The following is a 19,562-nucleotide window of genomic DNA, read 5'->3' as shown; positions in this document are numbered from 1 at the left end:
GTTTCTTACTGTTTTAGGAGTTCTTGATGTATTTGGGACACAAGTTGTAGTTTGCAAGTAATTCCTCCCCATCTGTGGCTGGTCTCTTCACTCTCGTAGCAGGGTCTTTCACAGAGCGGTTTTAGTTTTCGTGCCATCTTGCTTTTGTGGGTTGTGCTTTTGGTGCTGAGATCTGCATCCCCAAACCCAGGATTGCACCAATTCTTCTGCTGTGTTTCTGTCTGGAAGTTCTGTCATTTTATGTTTAGGTCAGGGCTTGGTTTTGAGTTAGTTTTTGTGAAGGGCATAAAGGTGTGCCCGGACTCACTTTCTTGCATGGGGGTGTCTGGGTGTTGCAGGTTTGTTGAAGAGACTGGACTGTTTTTTGCTCCGTTGTGTCCCCCCCAAGGTCCGTTCACTGTTTATGGGCCGACTGCAGGAGCTCTGTTCTGTCCCGTTGTTCTGTGCAGTTACCCTTTTGATCCTATCCCACTGTCTTGATTGTGTGTTACTGGTTCTACTAGGTTTCCGTCTTTTCATGTGTCCCTCAGCCCCGGGGGTTTTGTTGTGTGACTCTGCTCCTGACAGGGGCCTGCTCCCCAGGTCTTCACCCCTGCGCTGATGAGGTTGGTTGTGGTCACTGACAGCCTGTGATTGTCCTTTTTTAAAATCTTGACAAGAAGTAACAGAATGCACATGGTTAAAAAGAAAAATCACCAGCCCGGTTGGTGAGATTCTTGATAAAAGACCAGTGTGGTACGTCTGTGTCCTTGTGCCCTTGTCCCTGAAGGCGGTCCACAGGGCACGTCTTCATGTGGTTTTCCTTCCCTTGGGGTTCAGCCCAGTGAGGGTTGACTTTATTCCTGATAAACCAGCCCAGTGATCTGCTAAACTTACCAGCCTGTGCATTTGAGTTGTGCATTGAGACCAGCCAGTGGTCAGACCTGAGACCCGGTCCCCATGGGTGTTCCACTGGCTGCCTGCCCCAGGGCCGCTCTGTCTCTCCAGAAGTGTTTGGGTTCAGGTGCCTCCGCTGTCATTTCAGGTACCCACCACCCTCTGGGAACCTCTTTCCAGCCTGTTGGGCCCCTGGGTCTGACCTCTCCCTGTGGCTGCTCCTCGTCGCCGACTTTGGGACAGGTCTGCAGGAACCCACTGGATTTATGGTCGGCCCAGGTGGGGCTCCCACATGCTCTTGCTGCCAAGCACACGTCTTTCTCTGCGCTCTCTCAGTGCCTCCCTTCCACTGCAGGACGCCCTTCTGTGCTGGCACCGGCTGAGGTCTGGAATGCCCCTGTTTTCAGGACCGAGGTGCGGCTGTGAAGCTTGGCCCAGGGCGCAGGGCGGCAGTCGACGGCAGTCTACAGGGTGGCCGCTCACATGACACAGTGCTGGTGCTGTTGTCATGGCCGTGAGGTGGCCCCGGCGGTCTCCACAGGAGGGTGTCCTGGAGCGGAGACGTGGGCCATGTGCACACTGCGTTTGTCACAGCACAGGCGGGCCTGACCGCCCCACCCCTCTGGACAACCTCAGGTGTGCGGGGTGGAGGGGCAAGGCTGGGAGACCAGACAGTGGGAGCCCCTCACGGCAGATGATCCTGCACCGGTTCCTGGGGGGCACCTGGCACTCACCCGGCCAGGGCCAGCAGGACAGGATGCCAGATGTGGGGGCTACTCTGAGACCCACCGTCTCGCCTTGGCCACAGCTGCGGTCACGTCTGTCCCCAAGTTCGCAGGCTCTGGGTCCTGAGGTAGGGTCTCTGGCCACTTGCTGACCATCTGGCTTGCCGGGTGTCCCTTTCCCGCGCGGCTAGTAACAGAGAAGACGTGCTAAGATTAGAGGTGTAGCGAGCCCACACAGGCTGCTGTCCGGGTGAGCCCCGGCCATCGGGGGGCACGGGGCAGATGGGGGCCAGGCAGCCACCCTTTGTGCCGTGGCCTAAGGCTGCTCAGCGGGGCTCGCGGTGGCCGGCCAGCAGTGCGGGAACACAGGGGCTTGCCCCCGGCCCTGGGACTGGCCTCTGGGTCCACCCAGGTCCCTGGGGACCGCCCCAGCCCTGAGGCTCAGCTGGCCAGAAGCCTGCCTGCTGACACTGAGGCAATTAGGGAGTAATCTTCTCTAAATGCACCGATTCTGGCTAAATCCCTCCCGCCCAGGAGTGGATTCCCAGCTTTCTAAAAGCAGCTTAATGTTTGGACGCTGCCCAGGGCAGCTGGGGTGTGTGGTTGGCGATGGGACAAATGTGGGTGGATGGGACGGGCGGGGGTGACAACCATCCTTCGGCAGCTGCATTCTGTTCCCATGTGGGCGTCAGTCCTCAGGTCTGGTTCGTCTGATCCCCACAGCCAGTGTGCAGGTGCTCCGAGGGAAACTGAGGCCAGAAGCCACAGAGTGGGAAGGGTGGGTCAATGGAGGACAGATGTCACACATGGTCCACTTGGGCCTGGGACAGGGATGGGCCCTTGGCACGCTGGTATGATGGGTGAGGGTTGTCAGCTGGGCAGAGTTTGTGTGAGTGTGCCCACAGCCTCCATCTGCCCCCCGTTCCCAGGAGGGGGCCCCCAATGCCAAGAGGAAGTCCCTGTTCCTGGGAGGAGACTCCCAAGTCCACGAGGGGGCTGCCCCCCTTCCCAGGGTAAGTTCCCAATCCAAAGAGGAGGTCTGCTCTCTAGCTGCCTCAGAACCACCCCCCCCACCCCGGAACCCATAGCACCTCAAGCCTTCCCAGCAGACCGCCTAGCCCCCGTGTATTCACTGGACCTGTTGTCCCCACCCACCGACTTCTCGTGTGGGCCCATCACCCCTGCAGGGTCACCATGTCCTCCCTGGCCTCTGGGCCATGCATAGGCATTTACTGAGTATCTGTCACTTGCCAGGCGTGGGCTCGCCTGATCCACTGAGTGGGTGCACACCTGGTGCTAGGTATGGGGTGCCCCGGGCCCACTGGTGTTTGCATTTCCATAGGCCAGGCCTGCCCCGGCCTACACTGTGTATTTAGGGGTTCGGGCCCTTCCTTCCCCAGCTCGACTCTCTGTCTGTGAACCGAAATGGTAAGAGTACTGGTCTTCGGGTGGTGTTGGACTGAGGGAATTCACAGGCTCCTGCTGGCCGTCCCATGTCTCCCACTTGTTGGGATTCACTGTGAGGTGGGGCTGAACCCTTCTTCACGTGGTGGGTTGCATTAATCAGGGTGGGATGGATCTCGAGGGATGGAAGATTCCAGAGCGTCTCTGGCTGCTACCCAGATGATTCTGTCTTGTAAGCAGCCCTCATTTTTGACATGGGTGCGTAACTCATCTATAAGGAGATGAAGAGTTGCTTGTGCTCCCATGGCTGCCCCATCAGGAGGGTCACCAGCAGTTGCCTTTGCACCACCTGGCCGCAAGGGCCCTGCTGGCCTCTGCAGTGATCAGGTTCTCTTGCAGACCTTTGTGTTAATGGTTGGCTTCCTATCTGAGTCGGTGCCAAGTCGGTGCCTGAGTCACCACCCCTCCCCCTTGGGGATGTAGGGGTTACCAGTGTGCAAGGCTCTGTGTGCATCTGCACGCTCGCCTTTCCTGGTGGTTCCCATGAGTGGAACCCATCTGCCCTTGTCCAGGACAGACACGCACAGATAGCCGCCCTGGTCCCCTGGCAAAAAGGCCAGGCCCTCCTCGGGCTCTGCCGCTTCAGTTACCCAGCGCCTGGGGGTGCAGGGCCGTGCGCAGGAGGGAGATAATCTCCGTAAGCCGTGTGAAGTGGGGCTGAGGACCAGCGTGACCAGCCTCAGCCAGATCTGGGGATTAACAGGCACTGCCCCAGTAACCACAACACTCCAGGTCCGACACCCCAAGACGGGGAAGGGCCGCCTAGCAGGTGTGCGTGCACCTGTGAACAGATGTTTCTGGCTCCCCAGGTGATTTTGAGGCAAGGCAGCTAAATAGGGCCAGGTGTTGGTTCTGCCCTCCGATCTCTGCCTCTTTCCTGCCTTCTCTGGCGGCCGTCCCTGGGAGGTGATAGGGAGTCACTTGCTCTCGGAGTCTGGTATCTCTGGCCTGTGCAAGGAGAGCTTTCCCATGAGAGAAGCTAATGGGCTCCCGTTGGCACAGACGGTGAAGTGCTCAGGGCTTAGGTTGCTTCCTGAACCCCCCCCCCCCCCGCGGGGCCTCTCCCGTCTGTGGCATCTCCTCCCTGGACCCCGTCAGAGCTGGAAGGGTGCAGAGGCCTGGTGGGGGCTGGGGGGTTTGGGAGCTGAGCCACCCCGCTGAGCAGGGCTGTGGGCTGGGCCTTGGAGCCGCTCTGTTCCGGGTGCTGCGTGAGCTCCGCTGGTGCCTCGGGGCCTTCCTCGGGGACAGCTGTCCTGTACGCACCCCTTGGTTGCTGGCTCCAGCCCTCTCATGCCCCTCTCATGCAGCCAGTCCTTTGTTGACTGGTCATTTGGAGACACTCCTTTGTGAAGAGCCTGTTCGGGACCGTCACCAGCGTTTCTGGAAGGTGTCTGCCTTTTTCTTACTGATGCATTGGAGTTACCTGGACGGATCCTGCCGTCGTCGGGCAGTGAGTGGTTCTGACGCTGGTGCAGCGGGAGGCGCGGCTGAGGGGCGGGGTGGCCCAGAGCCCCGTGGTGCTCTCCTGGGGACGGCTGAGGCCTCCGCCTCTCAGGGCCTTACTTTCTTCCTCCAAAAAAACGTGAACGCGAATCCTCCTGAGAACTTTGAGACTGGCATTAAGTGAAATGATATGGTGAAGGCACTCATGTGAATGGTGGCCAGTATTGTTACTGTTATGGGTCCTTTAACGGGAGGGGACCTCACACACCCATTGAGACGGCTAATCAAAGACAGCAAGTGTTGATGACGCTTGATGCGGAGAAATCAAAACCCACACTTGGCCGGTGGAAAGTAAGACGGTCAGCTGCCTTGGCAAATGGTGTGGCGGGTCCTCGAAGCGTTAAACACAGAGTCAACACGCGACCTAGCGGTTTGCCCCTGTGTGTATGCCCAGGACACCGAACACAGCGTCCACACAAATGCTCCATGAGTGTTCAGAGTGGCATCGTTCTGAGCAGCCCCGAAGCGAAGTGAAGTGAAGGTACTCGCCACGCGTGGGTGAACCTTGGAACGCGACGCTTCCAAGGGCTTCCAAGAGGCCAGTCACAGCGGTCACATCGTGGGAGGTGCCCCTTCTGTGAAGTGTCCCGAATAGACAGACCTGCAGGCACAGACGTACACTGGTGGTTTTTAGGGTCTGGGGCAGGGGAGCCAGGGAGCGACTGCCGGTGGGGGTGAGGTCTTCTTTTTGGGGTGATGAGAACGTGGCAGTCGTGATAATGGTCGCACCACCCTCTGAATATGCTAAAATCCACTGATTTGTACCCATGGAAAGGGTGAATGTTACGGCATGTGAATTACACCTTTACAGGTTTTTAGGAGGTGAGGGCGAGAGTCTTTCTGCTTGCTAATGGTCGGGATAAATTTCACCGCTGCTCTGCCGTGACCCCAGAGGGTCTGGGGCAGCTGTCTCCAGCCGTGTGGTGGTCCTGCCTGCGTGGCGTGGGGCCCCCCCTCCTGCTCCGGCTCAGTCCTCCCACCAGAGTTGCTGTCCTTTCCTATGACTAAGTCTTGGGGTTCTAGTTAAGGTAGTATCCAAGGGTTACTGTGTTTTGATGTTGCAACGATAAATTGTTTCTTATTACGTCTCCCTACCTAACAACTTACTTTGAGAGGATCGGAGATCTGTCAGCGAGCTTTCTGGAGGTGTTCCTCGTTGCATTTCCTGGGTGAAATCATCACCTCTCGTCCTTTCTTCCGTGTCTCCCAGCCTCTGTGACGTGTGGGCAAGGGTTCCCTTGCCTTGTCCTTTCCAGGGGTGGGACCCCAGGGCTTGTCCGATACTTACTAATGCACTCGCCCTTGGTGAACGCCAGCGCTCATCCGTCGAGATGGACTTACTGGCGCGCAGATGCTCTTGCTATGATGTCAGGAAGAAAGCTCCCACGCCCATTTTGTAGAGCTTTGGCCGAGCAGTGAGGCCGGTCATCGCGGGCGCATCCTCGTGTGGGCGGGGTCCTTGCCTTTCCGCACTTACTCTGTAGGTGGCAGGAGTGAGTGTAGCTGCCTCCCGACACGCTGTCGGGCCAGCTGTGCAGGCTTGCTCACGCTGATCCCTGCCGGGCGCCGAGTCGGTATTGTTAGAACTGCACTGTGTTGGTGCTGCTGGTTTGGCGTTCCCGGTGAAGCGTAGCTCTGTTTCCTGGGGCCTCCCAAGTCTCTGAGCGCGCCTTCGGCGTGGGTACCCTTGGGCCCCCTGTGCAGGGAGGATTGGGGGAGCTCCTGGATGAGCATGTCCACTGAGCCCAGGGTGCCCGCCCCTCTCTCCTGTCTCGTGCTGGGACTGGATGTGGTGGTGAACAGCGAGGCTCTGGGGTCCAGCCCCGGCCCTGCCCCAGCGAACACATCATCTCAGGACTGAGGGGCAGGTGCCCCACGCAGACCACCACCCTGGCTAAAACCATCGCCAGGTGGAAAAAAGACACCAGCTTAGTTGCTTTTGCTTTTTTATTTTGCTTTTGGGCTTTTGCTGTGGCACTTCCCTTTCTGAGACTTTTGTCTGTTTACTTTGTTGAGTCTCTGTGTTTCTTTTTATCACTGAAGTGTATTTTAGCGCATCCCCTTCCCCGGCACAGTACCGTTTTGGCAGTGATCCCCAAGTGCTGACAGGAGATGTTTCTGTTTTTTGTTAACTCGATTTTCTGGTGTCTGTTCTGTGTGGACTCTTTGGTACAGATATTAGTGAAGACATCAGTTTTCATGTGTTGGGGTGCACGCTAATATATTTTTAAATAGACCAGTTTTGGATTTATAGAAAACTTGAGAAGCATCTATTTTTATTCTGCTCTACCCAGGCACACAACATGCATGTGCGACTTTTTCTGTTGAGATCATTATGAGGTCAGCCCATCCTGTCGTCGTACCGTTTCCTTTGGGAAACTCTCTGATTGGAAGGAAGCTTGTGCCTTTCATCCTGCTGTTGCGTCTTCTCGGTGTTGACGCCAGTTCCGATTGACTTGCATAGTGCTAAATGCCCCCAGACTCTGGATCTTTGTCCAGTTGATACGTTCTTGCAGTATTGCGTATTTAGTGCCAGGCTGTTTGCGCCGTGAATGCCGTGTGGATAGGACTGATTGTCTGCAATGGAGACTTTACTCCCTTAGTGTTATAAAATCTTTATGCCGTAACAGCACCACCGGGCTTGTATCTGTACCCAGTTCACGGCCTCAACCCTGCTTGCGTTTAATGAGGCTCCTGTGGGGCTGGTGGGCTTCTGCAGGAGGACCTGACCATGCGGAAGTGCCTGAGTCACAGTGTCGCCCTGGAGTCCCCGGATCCCCGTGACTTGAGTGACTGCAGCAGCACCGTGGCCCACGTGTACCAGTTGTGACGGGAGTCTGTCAGTTGATCCGTATCTGTTGGGCACAGGCTGCTGGCTGGCATTGGACTTGAGTTGCTCTTCTTCCTTGTGGCTCCCACGGCTGCTTGCCCTCCCTCGGGGCAGAAGCAGGTGGCGAAGGCGTGACCCCTCCACCCCCACGTGCTGCTTGGCCTGCGTGACCCACTGGAGGGCTCTGCGGACACACTTGCTCTGAGAAGCTGCTCTCCAGGGCAAGATTCTGGTAGACACCATTTGAATGGAAAAGAGGTGAGGGACACCTTAGGGGCTCCTCACTCTGCTCGAGACCATTGGTGAAGCGAGGGAGTGATTCTGGCCATTCTGAGGTTCCCGGAGTGCCAGGCTCTGGGCCCCCAGCTGGGACAGAGTGGTCTGGGGGCCCGGCAGTGTCTGTTGTCTTCCCAGGCAGACAGTAAGCACGCCAGAGCTGCGGGGAGGGGGGCAGGGGGACAGGTGGCTGGCAGGACTTGGGGGTTCAGCTTAGTGGCCCTTCGGGGAAAGGGGGGTGCGCCATGTATGGGTGAGTCTGGGTCAGCCCAGGAGTTCCAGCACCGGGGGGGGGCTGAGAATCCTAGATCCCAGCCTCACTGTGGAAACGGCTTCCTGGACCTACGCCTTCCCTCCCCTGGTTTTCTCTGGCTTGGCGTGTGCTGCGCCCGCTGCCTCAGACGGCCAGCCTGGTCTGGGAAGAAAGCTCCTCCAGAGCAGCCCCACCTGGAGGCCTGCTTCCCGCTGCCGCTTCTGCCCCGCTGATGCAGGCCCTTGTCCAGGAAGCCAGGCCCCGCCTGGGGTCAGGAGCAGGCTCGTTCTGTCTCTCCGTGCAGACCTGTTTCTGGGCCCCACGTACGCGTGTCAGAAACTAAGGGTCAGCCTCTGTGGCCAGGGCGGATGACCTGCTGCTGATCGTTCTCTTTGGGGGGCAGACGGCGAGGCCACCGCAGAGCAGATGAACTGCCCTCTGGGGCCACATGGGTGGGGGCAGTCCCTTGGGGGGTTGCTCTTCTAGCTCGACGAGTCCTGTTTCTCCCGGGCCTGGTCCCACCAGCTGCCTCAGCACCGGGCCGGGCATGTTGTGCACAGCCCAGTGTGCCATGGGCACCGCCCCGCTCGTGCCCACGCTCCTGCCGGCAGGGGAGGAAGGGGCTTCTTGTCCAGGGCTCCCCCAGGCCTGACCGGCCTCGGGGACAGCCCCTCCAGCATACACTTAGAGTTCTCGTAGAGCAGGCACAGGAAGTGGATGCCAGGTGACGAGGAGGTGCTGGCTCAGACCGGGGGTCCGCAGACAGCTGCCCCAGGGCCACGTGGGGCCACCAGCTGGGGCTCATAAACAAAGTTTCACTCCTTTGTGTTGTTGTGGCTGCTTGCACCCCACAGGACGGAGTAGGGAGTCGTTGCCACAGACCCCACGCCAGTGTGATGGTTAATTCTGTGTCAGTTTGGCTGGGCTAAGGGACACCCAGTTGTTGGGAAACAGGACTTTCGGGTGTGTCTCTCTGGAAGGGGTTAGCATGTGATTCTGTGTGGGCGGGCGTCATCCAGTCCCTCTGGCCCCGTGGAGCAAAAATGGGAAGGGTGAATTCTCTTTCTCCCTGAGCTGGGGCGTCCATCTTCTGTCCTTGGGGCTTCAGACACCCCTTCTGGCTCTCCTGGGTCTGTCTGCGGCTTGCAGACAGCCGACTGGGAGACTTCCCCACTTCTGTAACCGCCTGAGCCAACTCCTGTAATAAATCTCTTGTGTCTGTACCGATGTGTTCTCTGGGGAACCCTGACTGGTACGGATTTGGTACCAAGTGTGGAGCTGCTTGGGGTCTCTTCCTGTTTTCCCCTGTCCCCACCCTCCCATCTTTGTCCCTGTGCTGGATGACCCACCCAGAGGGGCTGCCTGGCTTCTCCCTCCGGGTGGGGCAGGGTCCAAGATTGGGGCCTCTGTAGGGACCTCATATCTCCTCGAGGGGCCTGTGCCCTGAGCTGGGCCGGTTAGGGACAGGCTGACGGAGCCTTTTGCCTGGAAGGTGCACATACCCCCTGCGGGCAGCAGGCTCTCCGTCCCCAGCTGGTTGCTGACCTGTGTGTGGACCTGGGACCCAGGGACCCTCTCTGAGCCCTAGCTCTTGTGCCCATGGCCTCAGCACAGTGGCCCCAGCATCCTACCGGCTGCTTCAGCTTCCCCATTCAGGTGTGTTCCGGTACAACTTCACTTGCAGAACCAGGCCTGGGCAGATGCGGCTGGCTGGGCTGCAGCGTGCTGACCCCGGGCCGGGGGTGCTTCTCAGGGGGTCAGCAAAGCTCTTACCCCACATGGACTCTGCTTCTCTGCCCTGCTTTTGTCTCTGGATCTCAGCCTCATCGGGGTAGTGGGGGCCCGGTGGGGGCCCGGTGGGGGCCGGGTATCTGGGGCCCCCATGTACCAGTGGGGACTGTTGGGGGTCTCGGCATGTTGGTGCCGGCTGGAAATGCTGTGTGTGCGTGTGTGAGAGACGAATCTCAGACTGCAGCACACTGGGACTGGTGTGATTGCAACCAGGCAAGTGAGGAAGGTCTGGCCAGGGACCAGCCTGGAGCTGTCCCCCACCTCCTGTCGCCTTGGCTCCTCTGGGGAGACAGGAGAGTGGGGACACCCCGCGGGCACCCTGAGCTCCTGCCCAGCCCCCTGCGGGAAGCCCTGGGCCAGACTCTCCCCCACCCTGCCCCCCCCCACAGCCCTCTGCCTCCGCTGGGCCTTCCTGCCCAGGCCCTCCCCGCTGGAAAAGCACCGTGGCTCCTAAAGCTTTGGGAAGAGCTTGACACCTCCCGCCCAGGCTGTGCACATGCTGCTTCCTCCGCTCCCCCTGGCCCAGCCCGGGGACCCTCCACACTGGGCAAACCCAGCCCCCTGCCCCTCGCCAAGTCTGGCCCTGACTGCAGGTGTCTGTGGTGTCCACAAGGGCAGGGATGAACTTGAGGTAGGACTGGTTGTGACCTCATGCCTGGGCTTGCGAGGCCATGTTGGGGCTCGCCAGGCTGGGTGTGCCCCAGAACCCATGTCAGGAACAGTGTCGCCCCGCCCGTGGCCAGGGCAGCCCCTGGGGGAACCTCACACCAGCGCTGCTGCTGGTACCTCCAGGGCCACTAGCTCAGAGCCTTGATGTATGTCTTGGGGTCCAGGAGGGCACCACCTTTCTTCCTCAGAGCAGCCAGGGATGTTTGGGGACCCTCCAGTGGACACTGGCCTGGGAGGGGCACGGCAGGGCAGGGGATGCTTTGAGGACGCGCGTGCCCACCGCTGGGCACCGCCGTCCGATGGTGGACGCTGCTGCTCTGTGCGCTTCCTGGGACAGGGAGGCAGGTTTCGAGGTGGTGCACGGAGCGGGAGAGGTTGCTTCGGTCAGAAGAAATCCAGGGCTGAATGACCGGGGGCACGGCCTTCACGTCTCAGACCGCCAGCCTCCCAGCCTGTGAGCTGGGGCAGCGAGCACAGGGTCGGGGTCTCCCCACTGGGGCAGGAGGCCTGCGGGAGGACGGCTTCCAGGAGGTGGCACAGGGAGCGCCTGGATCGGAAGCGCGGTGGGCGTAGGAGCTCCCCCTGCCGGCCTCCCTGCGCCGTTTCAGCGCGGTTTCGCAGCTGCCGCAGGTACTCCTGCCGACTCTGTGTGAAGACCTAGGGGCGGATGGCGTGCCTTCTGTCAGGTGTCTGCTCTACTCTTCATCAGGAAGCTGCCCGGTTGCGCGATCCGCGGCCACACCGTTGTCCTCGCCCGTGGGTGGGCAGTGCGGGCCGGCCACGCATTCTCCTCCCCAGTCCCTGATTCCTGCCCGTGCGCGTCTTGGGGGGGTAGCTGCTCAGTTCCTCTGCTCATGTTTTATGGGGTTGTTTCTCTCACTGAGTTTTGAGAGCTCTTATATTTTGGATGGAAGTCCTTTATCAGATGTGTGATTTGCCTAGATTTTTGTTCAGTCTGTGCCTGGTCTTTGCATTGTCCTTTTTTTTAAAATGAAAAGAGTTCTGGAGATTGTTGCACAACAGTGTGAATGTCATCAACGCTACTGAACTGTCCACTTAAAAATGGTGAAGGCAGTGAATTTTGTGTTGTGTATTTTACCTCAATTTAAAAAAGTTTCCTGATTTTAAACAAAACTTGCTGGTGAATTACTTGTTTTATCATTGTCGTTTGACTTTCTTCCCGGCGGTGCTTTTTGTCTAGGAGGCTCATGTTGTCTGCTGTTGACGTCACCGTGTCAGCTTTCTTACTGTTGCTTGGTGTGTCTGTGTTTGTTTACTTTCAGCTTTCTTTATCCTTATTTCTATTCCGTATATGTATCAGTAGCATATAGCTGGAATTCGTCTGGGGATAGTTTCTTGTATCCAGCTTCAGAATCTTTTTTTAGATTTATTTATTTATTTTAGAGAGAGAGTGGGAGAAGGGCAGAGGGAGAGAGAGACTCTCAAGCTGACTCCGTGCTGAGCGTGGAGCCCTATGCAGGGCTGGAACTCACGACCCTGAGTTCAGGACCTGAGCTGCATCCAAGAGTCGGATGCTTAACTGACTGCGCCACCCAGGCGTCCCTGTTTGGTTTTTTTAATCTGATCACTGTAACATGGGTTCCCAGTGTCTTCAAAAATCACGTGTATTTATTTATGTTTCTCACCGAAGTATGTGAAAATAAAGAATTTAGATTGCCAAAAGTGCTATTATTAATTTTATAAAGACCTTAAAAACTCAATAGAATTACCTTTTTTTGCTTTTTTTTTTTTTAACCCCTTTTACCTATTTCCAGCTCTTTGCCTAACCACTAATAACCACTAATCCATTCTCTGTATCTGTGAGCGTGGCTTTTGGTTTTTCTTAGATTCCACATATAAGAGAGATTGGGCAGTATTTCTTCCTGATTTACTTCACTTTGTCTAATGCCCTCGAGGTCTACCCTTCTCTGGTCTTTCAAGCAGCAGAAATTCTTAGTTTTGAAGTCCAAATTACCAGTTTTTTAAATAGGTCATGTCCAAGGTCACAAATATTTTCTCTTGTTTTCCCGTGGAAGTCTTATACTTTGAATGTTTAAGCTTATGACCCATTTTATTTATTTATTTATTTATTTTAAAGATTTTATTTATTTATTTGACAGAGAGAGACACAGCGAGAGAGGGAACACAAGCAGGGGGAGTGGGAGAGGGAGAAGCAGGCTCCCCGCTGAGCAGGGAGCCCAATGCGGGACTCGATCCCGGGACTCCAGGATCATGACCTGAGCTGAAGGCAGTTGCTTAACCAATTGAGCCACCCAGGCGCCCTTATATTAAGTTTTGAAATAGAGAATTTGAGTATTCCTGCTTTGTTTTCAATATTGTTTTAGCTATTTTGGGCCCCTTGCAATCCCATATGAATTTCCATTTCTGCAAAAAAGGCCATTGGAATTTTGATAGGGATTGCATTGAGTCTCTAGTTAATCTTTAAAAGGACTTAAATAAGGAGAGCAAGTCTTTTATATTTGTTCCATAATTATAATTTTGGTGCTTTTCACTCCTCCTAAATCTGGATTTCCATCTGGTATTGGTTTTCTTCTGCCTGAAGGATTTTATTTAATGTCTGTAATGCAGGTCTGTAGGTGATAAATTTTTCAGCTCTTGTCTGAACTCTGGAGTTTTCACTGGGTGTAGCCCTCTCGTTAATAGGTTTGTTTTGTTTTCTCAGAGTGGTTCCACTGTCTCCTGACTCGTCAGAGAAATCTGCCGTCATCTCATACTTGTTTCTTTTCTCTGGGTGATTTTAGTGTGTCCTTTGCTTCACTGGTTTTAGGCAATTTTGTGATACGCCTTGGTGTAGTTTCTCTCATCGTGCTTGTGCTCAGGGGCGGACGAGCTGCTACCATCTGTAGATTTATAGTTTATATCAAATTTGGAAATTTTTGAGCCATTATGGTTTTCAAGTACTTCGTTTATCCTCACCCTACCTCTTCCCTGGGACCCTAGTTACCCATGTTTGACCCCAGCTCACTCTGCTCTCTCTGGTTTTTCAGTCTTTCTTTTTCTGTGTTTTGTTTTGGGTAGTCTTGGTGCTGTTTCTTCAAGCTTATTAGTCTTCTGTGTTGTGTAACTGGCTGGTAATCCCATCCGTCGCCCCCTCGCGTCACTCCCTGTCCTTCCATGCTGCGTGTCTTCTGGGTCACTGCTCCGCACGGGCCGTGTGTGCTCTGCGTCCTGAGCCTGCTCGTCTCCTGGCTCTGCCGGGGCGATGGTGAGTTCTCCCCATTGTGGTGGACCAGTTTCCCTTCCCTGCTGCCGCCAGTTTCACGGAGTTGGGAGCTGGTGCCTTTATTCCTGTGTGTTCTCAGGCTTTGTTCTGGGACAGTTTGCTGCCGTCGGGTTGGCCCGTCAGCTTTGTTGGTCAGGACCAGGGAGCGCTGACCGGCTCCACGTCCCTGCTCACTGCTGGCGGCTCTCTCCCGGGTTTGCACTGAGTGTGCCCTCTGTCCGCGGTCGGCCCCTCCTGCTGCCCTGTCCAGCGTCTTGCAGCACCGCCTCCTGCCCGAAGGTCTGCTGGCCTGCCCACCATCGTCTCTCTCTCTCAGCACCAGGGCGGGAGGTCCTTCGGTGGGGACGGGGGCTGTCACGAAGCTCACCTGCGCTGCCCCTCACTCTCTGGTGCTTAGTCACACAGAGTTCCCTGTTAATGGTAGCTTTCGCACACAGGAGCCAGACCCAGTCGCTGTGACTGTCTCATTAGCTCAGCAGGAGGGTCACGCCTCGGTGCTCGTGGGCTGGGCTGGGGACTGCACGGAGGTGAAGATTCGGGCTGAGGCTGGCGGGCCTAGACGTGTGTGCGTACGTCTGCGTGTGTCACAGCGTTTAGCCGTCTGGCCTTGGGACAGCCTCTGATGATCGACCCAATGCCTGGTGAGATGTCCGCACTCCAGCCTGGGTTCAGGAGTGTGTTGTGCAGCTGGGGGTCAGGGCTGCCACCCAGGTTGGGCCAGGTCTTGTGTAGACATGAATCTGTGCTTTGTTTGGTCTTTTATTTGGGACCGGGATGGAGGAGGACAGCATCAGGAATCAGAGCTGAGCTGACTTGGTTTGAAAGGAAACTGGCATTTTCATGGAACGGGCCGTGGGGGCAGCTGGGGGCAGACGAGCAAGACCTGTCCTCGGGAAGGAGAGACCCCACTTCATTTACCAGTCCCCTGCTGGCTTTCTACGTTTTGATATATTATATCAGAAATGGTCCTGCTCAGTAACACCCTTATCTTTATGCATATTTTCCTAATTGTTTTCTTGGACGGAATTCCTAGACTTCATATCAAATAGCAAATAAGCGAAAATGCGCTTGTTTCTCTCAAGACCTAAAGACATCAACTACTTTCTTCTTCGGTAGCCCTCCCCGGATTTTGTTTTTCTTCCGTGAGCCGGGAGCCCTGTAGAGAGTCTGCATGGGGTGGCCATTGGGAGGGGGGCCGCTGGGGAGGACACACACAGGCCCATGGGGGTTGCGTCCTGGTGACTGGGGCTGTGCCAGGTGGTCAGATGGGGGCACTGGATGGGGGCCACAACCCGCGCAGGACCTAGCCCGTGGACTGGGTCGGCTGCACCTGCCATGTTGTGCTCACCCATGGGGTCTCCTCCCTGAACCTGGGCGCAGTGCCCCCTTGCCTGTTGCAGCCCAGAGCCCTCCCTGGGTCTAAGGGTGGGGATGGCAGCATCCTCTCCCCTCTTTCTGGTACTTTCTGCTCTCTGCCCAGGCCCTGGTCTGTCGACTGGTTCTGAGTGTCCTGGTTCACGCTCCTGTCCCATCACTCGGCCCAGTCCTGGGCTCACACCCTCCCAGGCCTTCCTGGTCTCAGTGGCCTCCCAGGATGGGTGAGCAGAGGGGTCAAGATCAGGCAGTGGAAGGGTGCATCCCTGAGCCTCGGTTTCTCCATCTGGAGTGGGGCAGGGGGGTGCTGTGTGGGCCTCAGACCTGTCCTGGTGGTAGGGTAGGATTTCCCTGCCTGGCCCCTAGGTCAGCAGCCTGACTCCGGAAAGGGGCTGTGCTGCTGGGGGCCCCATACCCACCTCATCTCTCTGGGCCCCTAGCCAGTCCCTCAGCTGGGCCCAGGTCCTTCCCTGCCTGGCCCTGCTCGGCCATCAGCCCCACCTAGCTCCTCCCTGCCCCTACCTCACCTGACCATTGGCCCTGCAGCCCTGTGTAGCCCTTAGGTGTCCAGTACCCCTCAGTGGCCAGTGGCCCCTGTCCAGCTCCCCCCCGTGTCCAATCATGTCCTTCCTCAATATCCAGCTCCTGTGCACTTGCACGAGCAGTGTCCCCAGAGGGAGTCCTGCCACGGGGCTAGCCAGCGTCGGCCTCCCTCTTACAAGCATCTGGTCTCTGCACAGGCGTTTGGACAGGCACACACGAACCACAAGAAGGTGGCCGCGGACGGCGAGAGCCGCGAGGAGAGCCTGATCCAGGAGTCGGCCTCCAAGGAGCAGTACTACGTGCGCAGGGTGCTAGAGCTGCAGACGGAGCTGAAGCAGCTGCGGAACGTGCTCGCCAACACACAGTCGGAGAATGAGCGTCTGGCCTCCGTGGCGCAGGAGCTGAAGGAGGTAATGGGCACGCCCAGTGGGGAGGGAGGGCAAGCGTCTGCTGCCCTGTGGGGAGGTGGGAGGCTGCGCTGCCGCCCTGAGGTGGGGTGGGCGAGCGACAGGGACAGTGGGTGCAGCCCGGAGCCCGTGTGAGGGAGTCCTGGCCATGGCCTCGGGACCCCTGGGTTGTCATCCAGAAGGGCAGGGGGCCCTGCTCTCTGCCCTCTGTTTACTTGGGGGGCAGAGACAGGTGACCAGAGGGACACATGGTTCTGAGTGCCTCACTTCCGATGGGAGGCTACGGAGCAGTCAGGATCCCATAGGGCTGGTTTGGGACAGAGCCCAGGGGCTGGCAACAGTGGGGAGCAGTCACCCCCCTGGTTGGGGGTCAGAGATCATGAAGGCCTGTGGGTCTGGGAGGAGCTTGGCTTGGATGGGATCGCTGTACGGAGCGGAGCCAGAGTGCATGATTTCACTTCCTCCCACGGGATCACCGGCTTGGGATGGAGGGAGGGGCCGCCGGGGAGGTGGGTGTGAGCTCACTGAGGCGGTCTCAGCCCTGCAGCTTCCAGGCTTGTTCCACTCTCCTCCTCCTCCAGAAGGGCTTGTCTGGGCTGTCGGGAAAGCCCCGGTGACCTGCTGACTCCTGGGTTTGGGCGCCAGGAAATGAGCTCAGCCAGTCCCGTGTGAGAGCAGGTTTGGTGGGGCCGGGATTCCTGCTGTTGGTGCTTCAGGAGGAGACCTGCCGCTCCCCACCCCACGCGCCCTCAGCCGCCTCTTTCTCTCAGGGCCCTGCCTCTTGCCCCACAGGTCCCGCTCAGACCAGGGGCCCAGCAGCGTCCCCGCCCGAGTCAGCCCCATCTGTACCCTGTTCCTGAACTCTGCTGCTGGTCCGGCCTCGGAGGTGGCCATCCCCTCTCCTCCTCGAGGCCGGCACCTAAGGCTCAGGCCTGGCTGAGGAGCCTGAACCCCAAGAACACAGCGCCAAGCACTGTCCCCAAGAAGTGCGGCCCTGTGCCTGCCTTCATGTGACCCGCGCTGCAGGCCGTGCGGGGTCACCCCAGGGGACACTCCGCTTCCGTGAGGATAGCTGTACCCCCCAGGGCCTGGTCCGGCTGCGCTGTGTCCTCTGACCAGACCCCCCGAGACAGGCGGCTTAAGTGTGCACCCCCCATGCCAACTTCCCGGGGCATTGATGGCCTGTCATGTGACCCGTGTAACAGATGTACCCAGCACACGGGACAGCTTCAGCTGCCCCAGAGCTCATCCCTGTGATTCTCTGGGCACCTCACAGGTGGGGAAACCAAGGAGCGTGCCTAGGGTCAGGCCGGCAGCTCTAGGTCCTGACCTCTGACATCAGCACTGTAGTGTGACCTAGTGCAGCCCAGCTAGCATCTGTTCTGGGACGTGGCCTGGAGCCTCATTTTGCAGATGGAAAAGCAGAGGCCCTGGGAGCTGGGCATGGCCGCAGGTGGCTAGAGGCAGTCAGGTCTCGTGCCCACACCGAGGCCTTCCAGAGATTCGCTCTGGGAGGCAGGGTGGGGGCTGCCCTTGAGAGGCGGGACTGGGTTGGTGAGGAGTCAGCCTCATCTGCCCGGTGGGGCCCTGCCCGGTGATTTTTTCGTCCTGGTGGACCCTGTCCTTGCTGCCCTGGTGGACCCTGTGTGTCTTGGGACCTAGAGTCCCAGCAGAATTCTGTGCCCCCTGCCACCTAGGGCAGAAGCCAGGAAAGGCTTGATTGCCCAGTGGTGGTGTCTGGGCTGCCCAGAGCCGGCTGGAAGGAAGCCAGGCGTCTGGTCATGAGCTCAGGCGGGAGCAGCCTTGCCAGGGGCCAGGTGGGCTCTTCAGCGTGGGGTGGCTCCCAAGCCAGGGGATGGAAGGTGGGGGGACTGTCTCATGGGCAGACAGCCTGGAGGCAAGAGGAGGGGACGTGGGTATGTGGACGAGGCAGCAGGGGTGGAGCCCCACACGGGAGGAGGAACTGGGAGGCCTGGGTGGGTCTTGAGGGAATGGACCCCGTGAGGAAGTGCACATCCCTCCTGGGGAGGAGGGCTGGGCCTGACTTGCCCAGGGTGTGACATGCAGCCCCCCAGGAGGTCAGGGGAGTCGGGGAAGTCGTGTCTGCAGAGGGGCAGGTGTTCCCTGGACAGCCTGCACGGGGCGGGGGGGGCCTCACTCCATCCATCCTTGGCCTCTGCGGTTACACACGGAGAAAAAGTACCTGCCCAGGCACTTTGGGGGTCCCTGGACATCCAGGAGAAGGTGCCTCCGGGTCCCAGGCAGGCCCACCTGCCGCCCCGTCCTACCCCGTTTCAGAGCTGGTCCTTCTCCTGGTGACAGCAGCTGTAGGCACGGGCTTCCTAGGGACTCCAGTAAAGGAGGCCCGCCCCGCAGGCTTCTCAGCTGCCATGTGTCCAGCACAGCTTTGGAACCTTCCACGTCCCTGCAGAAGCCACAATGCTTGGCCCATCCCAGGACTCTGGTCAGACCAGCTGCAGTGTCTCCCTCGAGACAGCGGGTCCAGCCTGGGGCGTCGCTTATCACCTCCCTAGAACCCCCTGGGAGAAAGGCAGTGGGAAGTACAGCTGGGGGCCTGGAGGAGAGAGCCCGCACCTGAGAGATCCCTTTGTGTCCCTCTGGCTGGCTTGTATGGTTGTCACAGGCCCCTCAGTGAGGCTGGTCCCTGGGTGCCCTCTCCTGATGCCCCTGCCTGGCTCCTCCTTCCCCTACCAGCCAGAGCTCCTGTGGCCGTGGCCCAGGCTGCAGGACCCAGGGCCCAGGGCATCACCGCTGCTCTGGAACCTTCCAGGCAGAGAGTCTCCCAGCCACGACTGCTCTAGTCTCCCCCCGCCCCCCAACACACACACACACACACCCCTGGGGTGCCTCAGTCCTTCTTGGGGTGGACAGGGAGGGTGGGCAGAGCCCTGGCTGGAAGGACAGACGCCTGGCTCAGCCCTGACCTGCCGGTGCCCCCTGCCCTGACAGCGCTTCTCTGTCCATGTGAGGACAGCCATCTGGTCCAGAGTGAGTCCCGTCTGCGGTTCCTCCATGGCCTCTGCGGGGCTTCCTCACTGAAGGGGGGTGTGCTGGCTGGCTGGGCTGGGGGCTCTGAGGGGCATGGAGAGGGTTTGCCAACAAGGAACCTGAGGTCTGGGGTCCCCGGGCGTCCACCTTCTCCACCTGGCCTGCACCCTGTCGGTGCCCATCATCAGGGCTGCCGTCGACGGGCTGCCTGGGAGAAGATGCTTACTTTGGGGAAAACCAAACCACATGGTGGCCCGTTGGAGCTTGTTTGAGCCCTGCTAGGCGGAGGTGCCAGGTCTGCTATGGGACCAAAATGCAGGCGTTTGGACCCTATAGCATCAGCAGACAGCACCCTCACCTGCCACATGGTGTCCTGGGTGCACTTGTGAGCTTGGTGCCCCCGACCTCGCCTCCCACGGGACCCCGTGCCCGTTGTCAGCCCGGGTGCTTATGATTGGAGGCTGTGTTGACATTTCTGGCCACGGAGCAAGGCGAGATGTGACTCCTGGGGACCCACATGGGTCTTCCCATGGGCCCGTCACCCTGAGTTGGGAAGGTTGAGTCTGTCCCGGCCGTGGGGGGAGCTGCCCCACGGGCC

At 58.4% G+C, this 19,562-nt stretch overlaps 1 protein-coding gene across 3 annotated transcripts in view; it reads left to right on the top strand.

Moving 5' to 3' along the window:
* BICD2 (BICD cargo adaptor 2) overlaps positions 1-19,562 on the top strand; it is a 39,780-nt gene that overhangs the window by 8,705 nt on the left and 11,513 nt on the right. For all 3 annotated transcript variants that reach the window (XR_004298549.1, XM_032397806.1, XM_032397804.1), the window contains exon 2: positions 15,746-15,958. Coding sequence is in view for 2 of the 3 variants with exons in the window: in XM_032397806.1 (XP_032253697.1) it covers positions 15,746-15,958 (213 nt within the window). In the remaining variant the exon portion in view is untranslated. The remainder of the gene's footprint in view (positions 1-15,745; positions 15,959-19,562) is intronic.

Source organism: Phoca vitulina, unplaced genomic scaffold (genome assembly GCF_004348235.1).
Source record: "Phoca vitulina isolate PV1807 unplaced genomic scaffold, GSC_HSeal_1.0 scaffold104, whole genome shotgun sequence".
In the NCBI taxonomy this organism is placed as follows: domain Eukaryota; kingdom Metazoa; phylum Chordata; class Mammalia; order Carnivora; family Phocidae; genus Phoca; species Phoca vitulina.
Note: the sequence above shows the minus strand (reverse complement) of the source record. Positions and strands in the feature narration are given on the sequence as shown.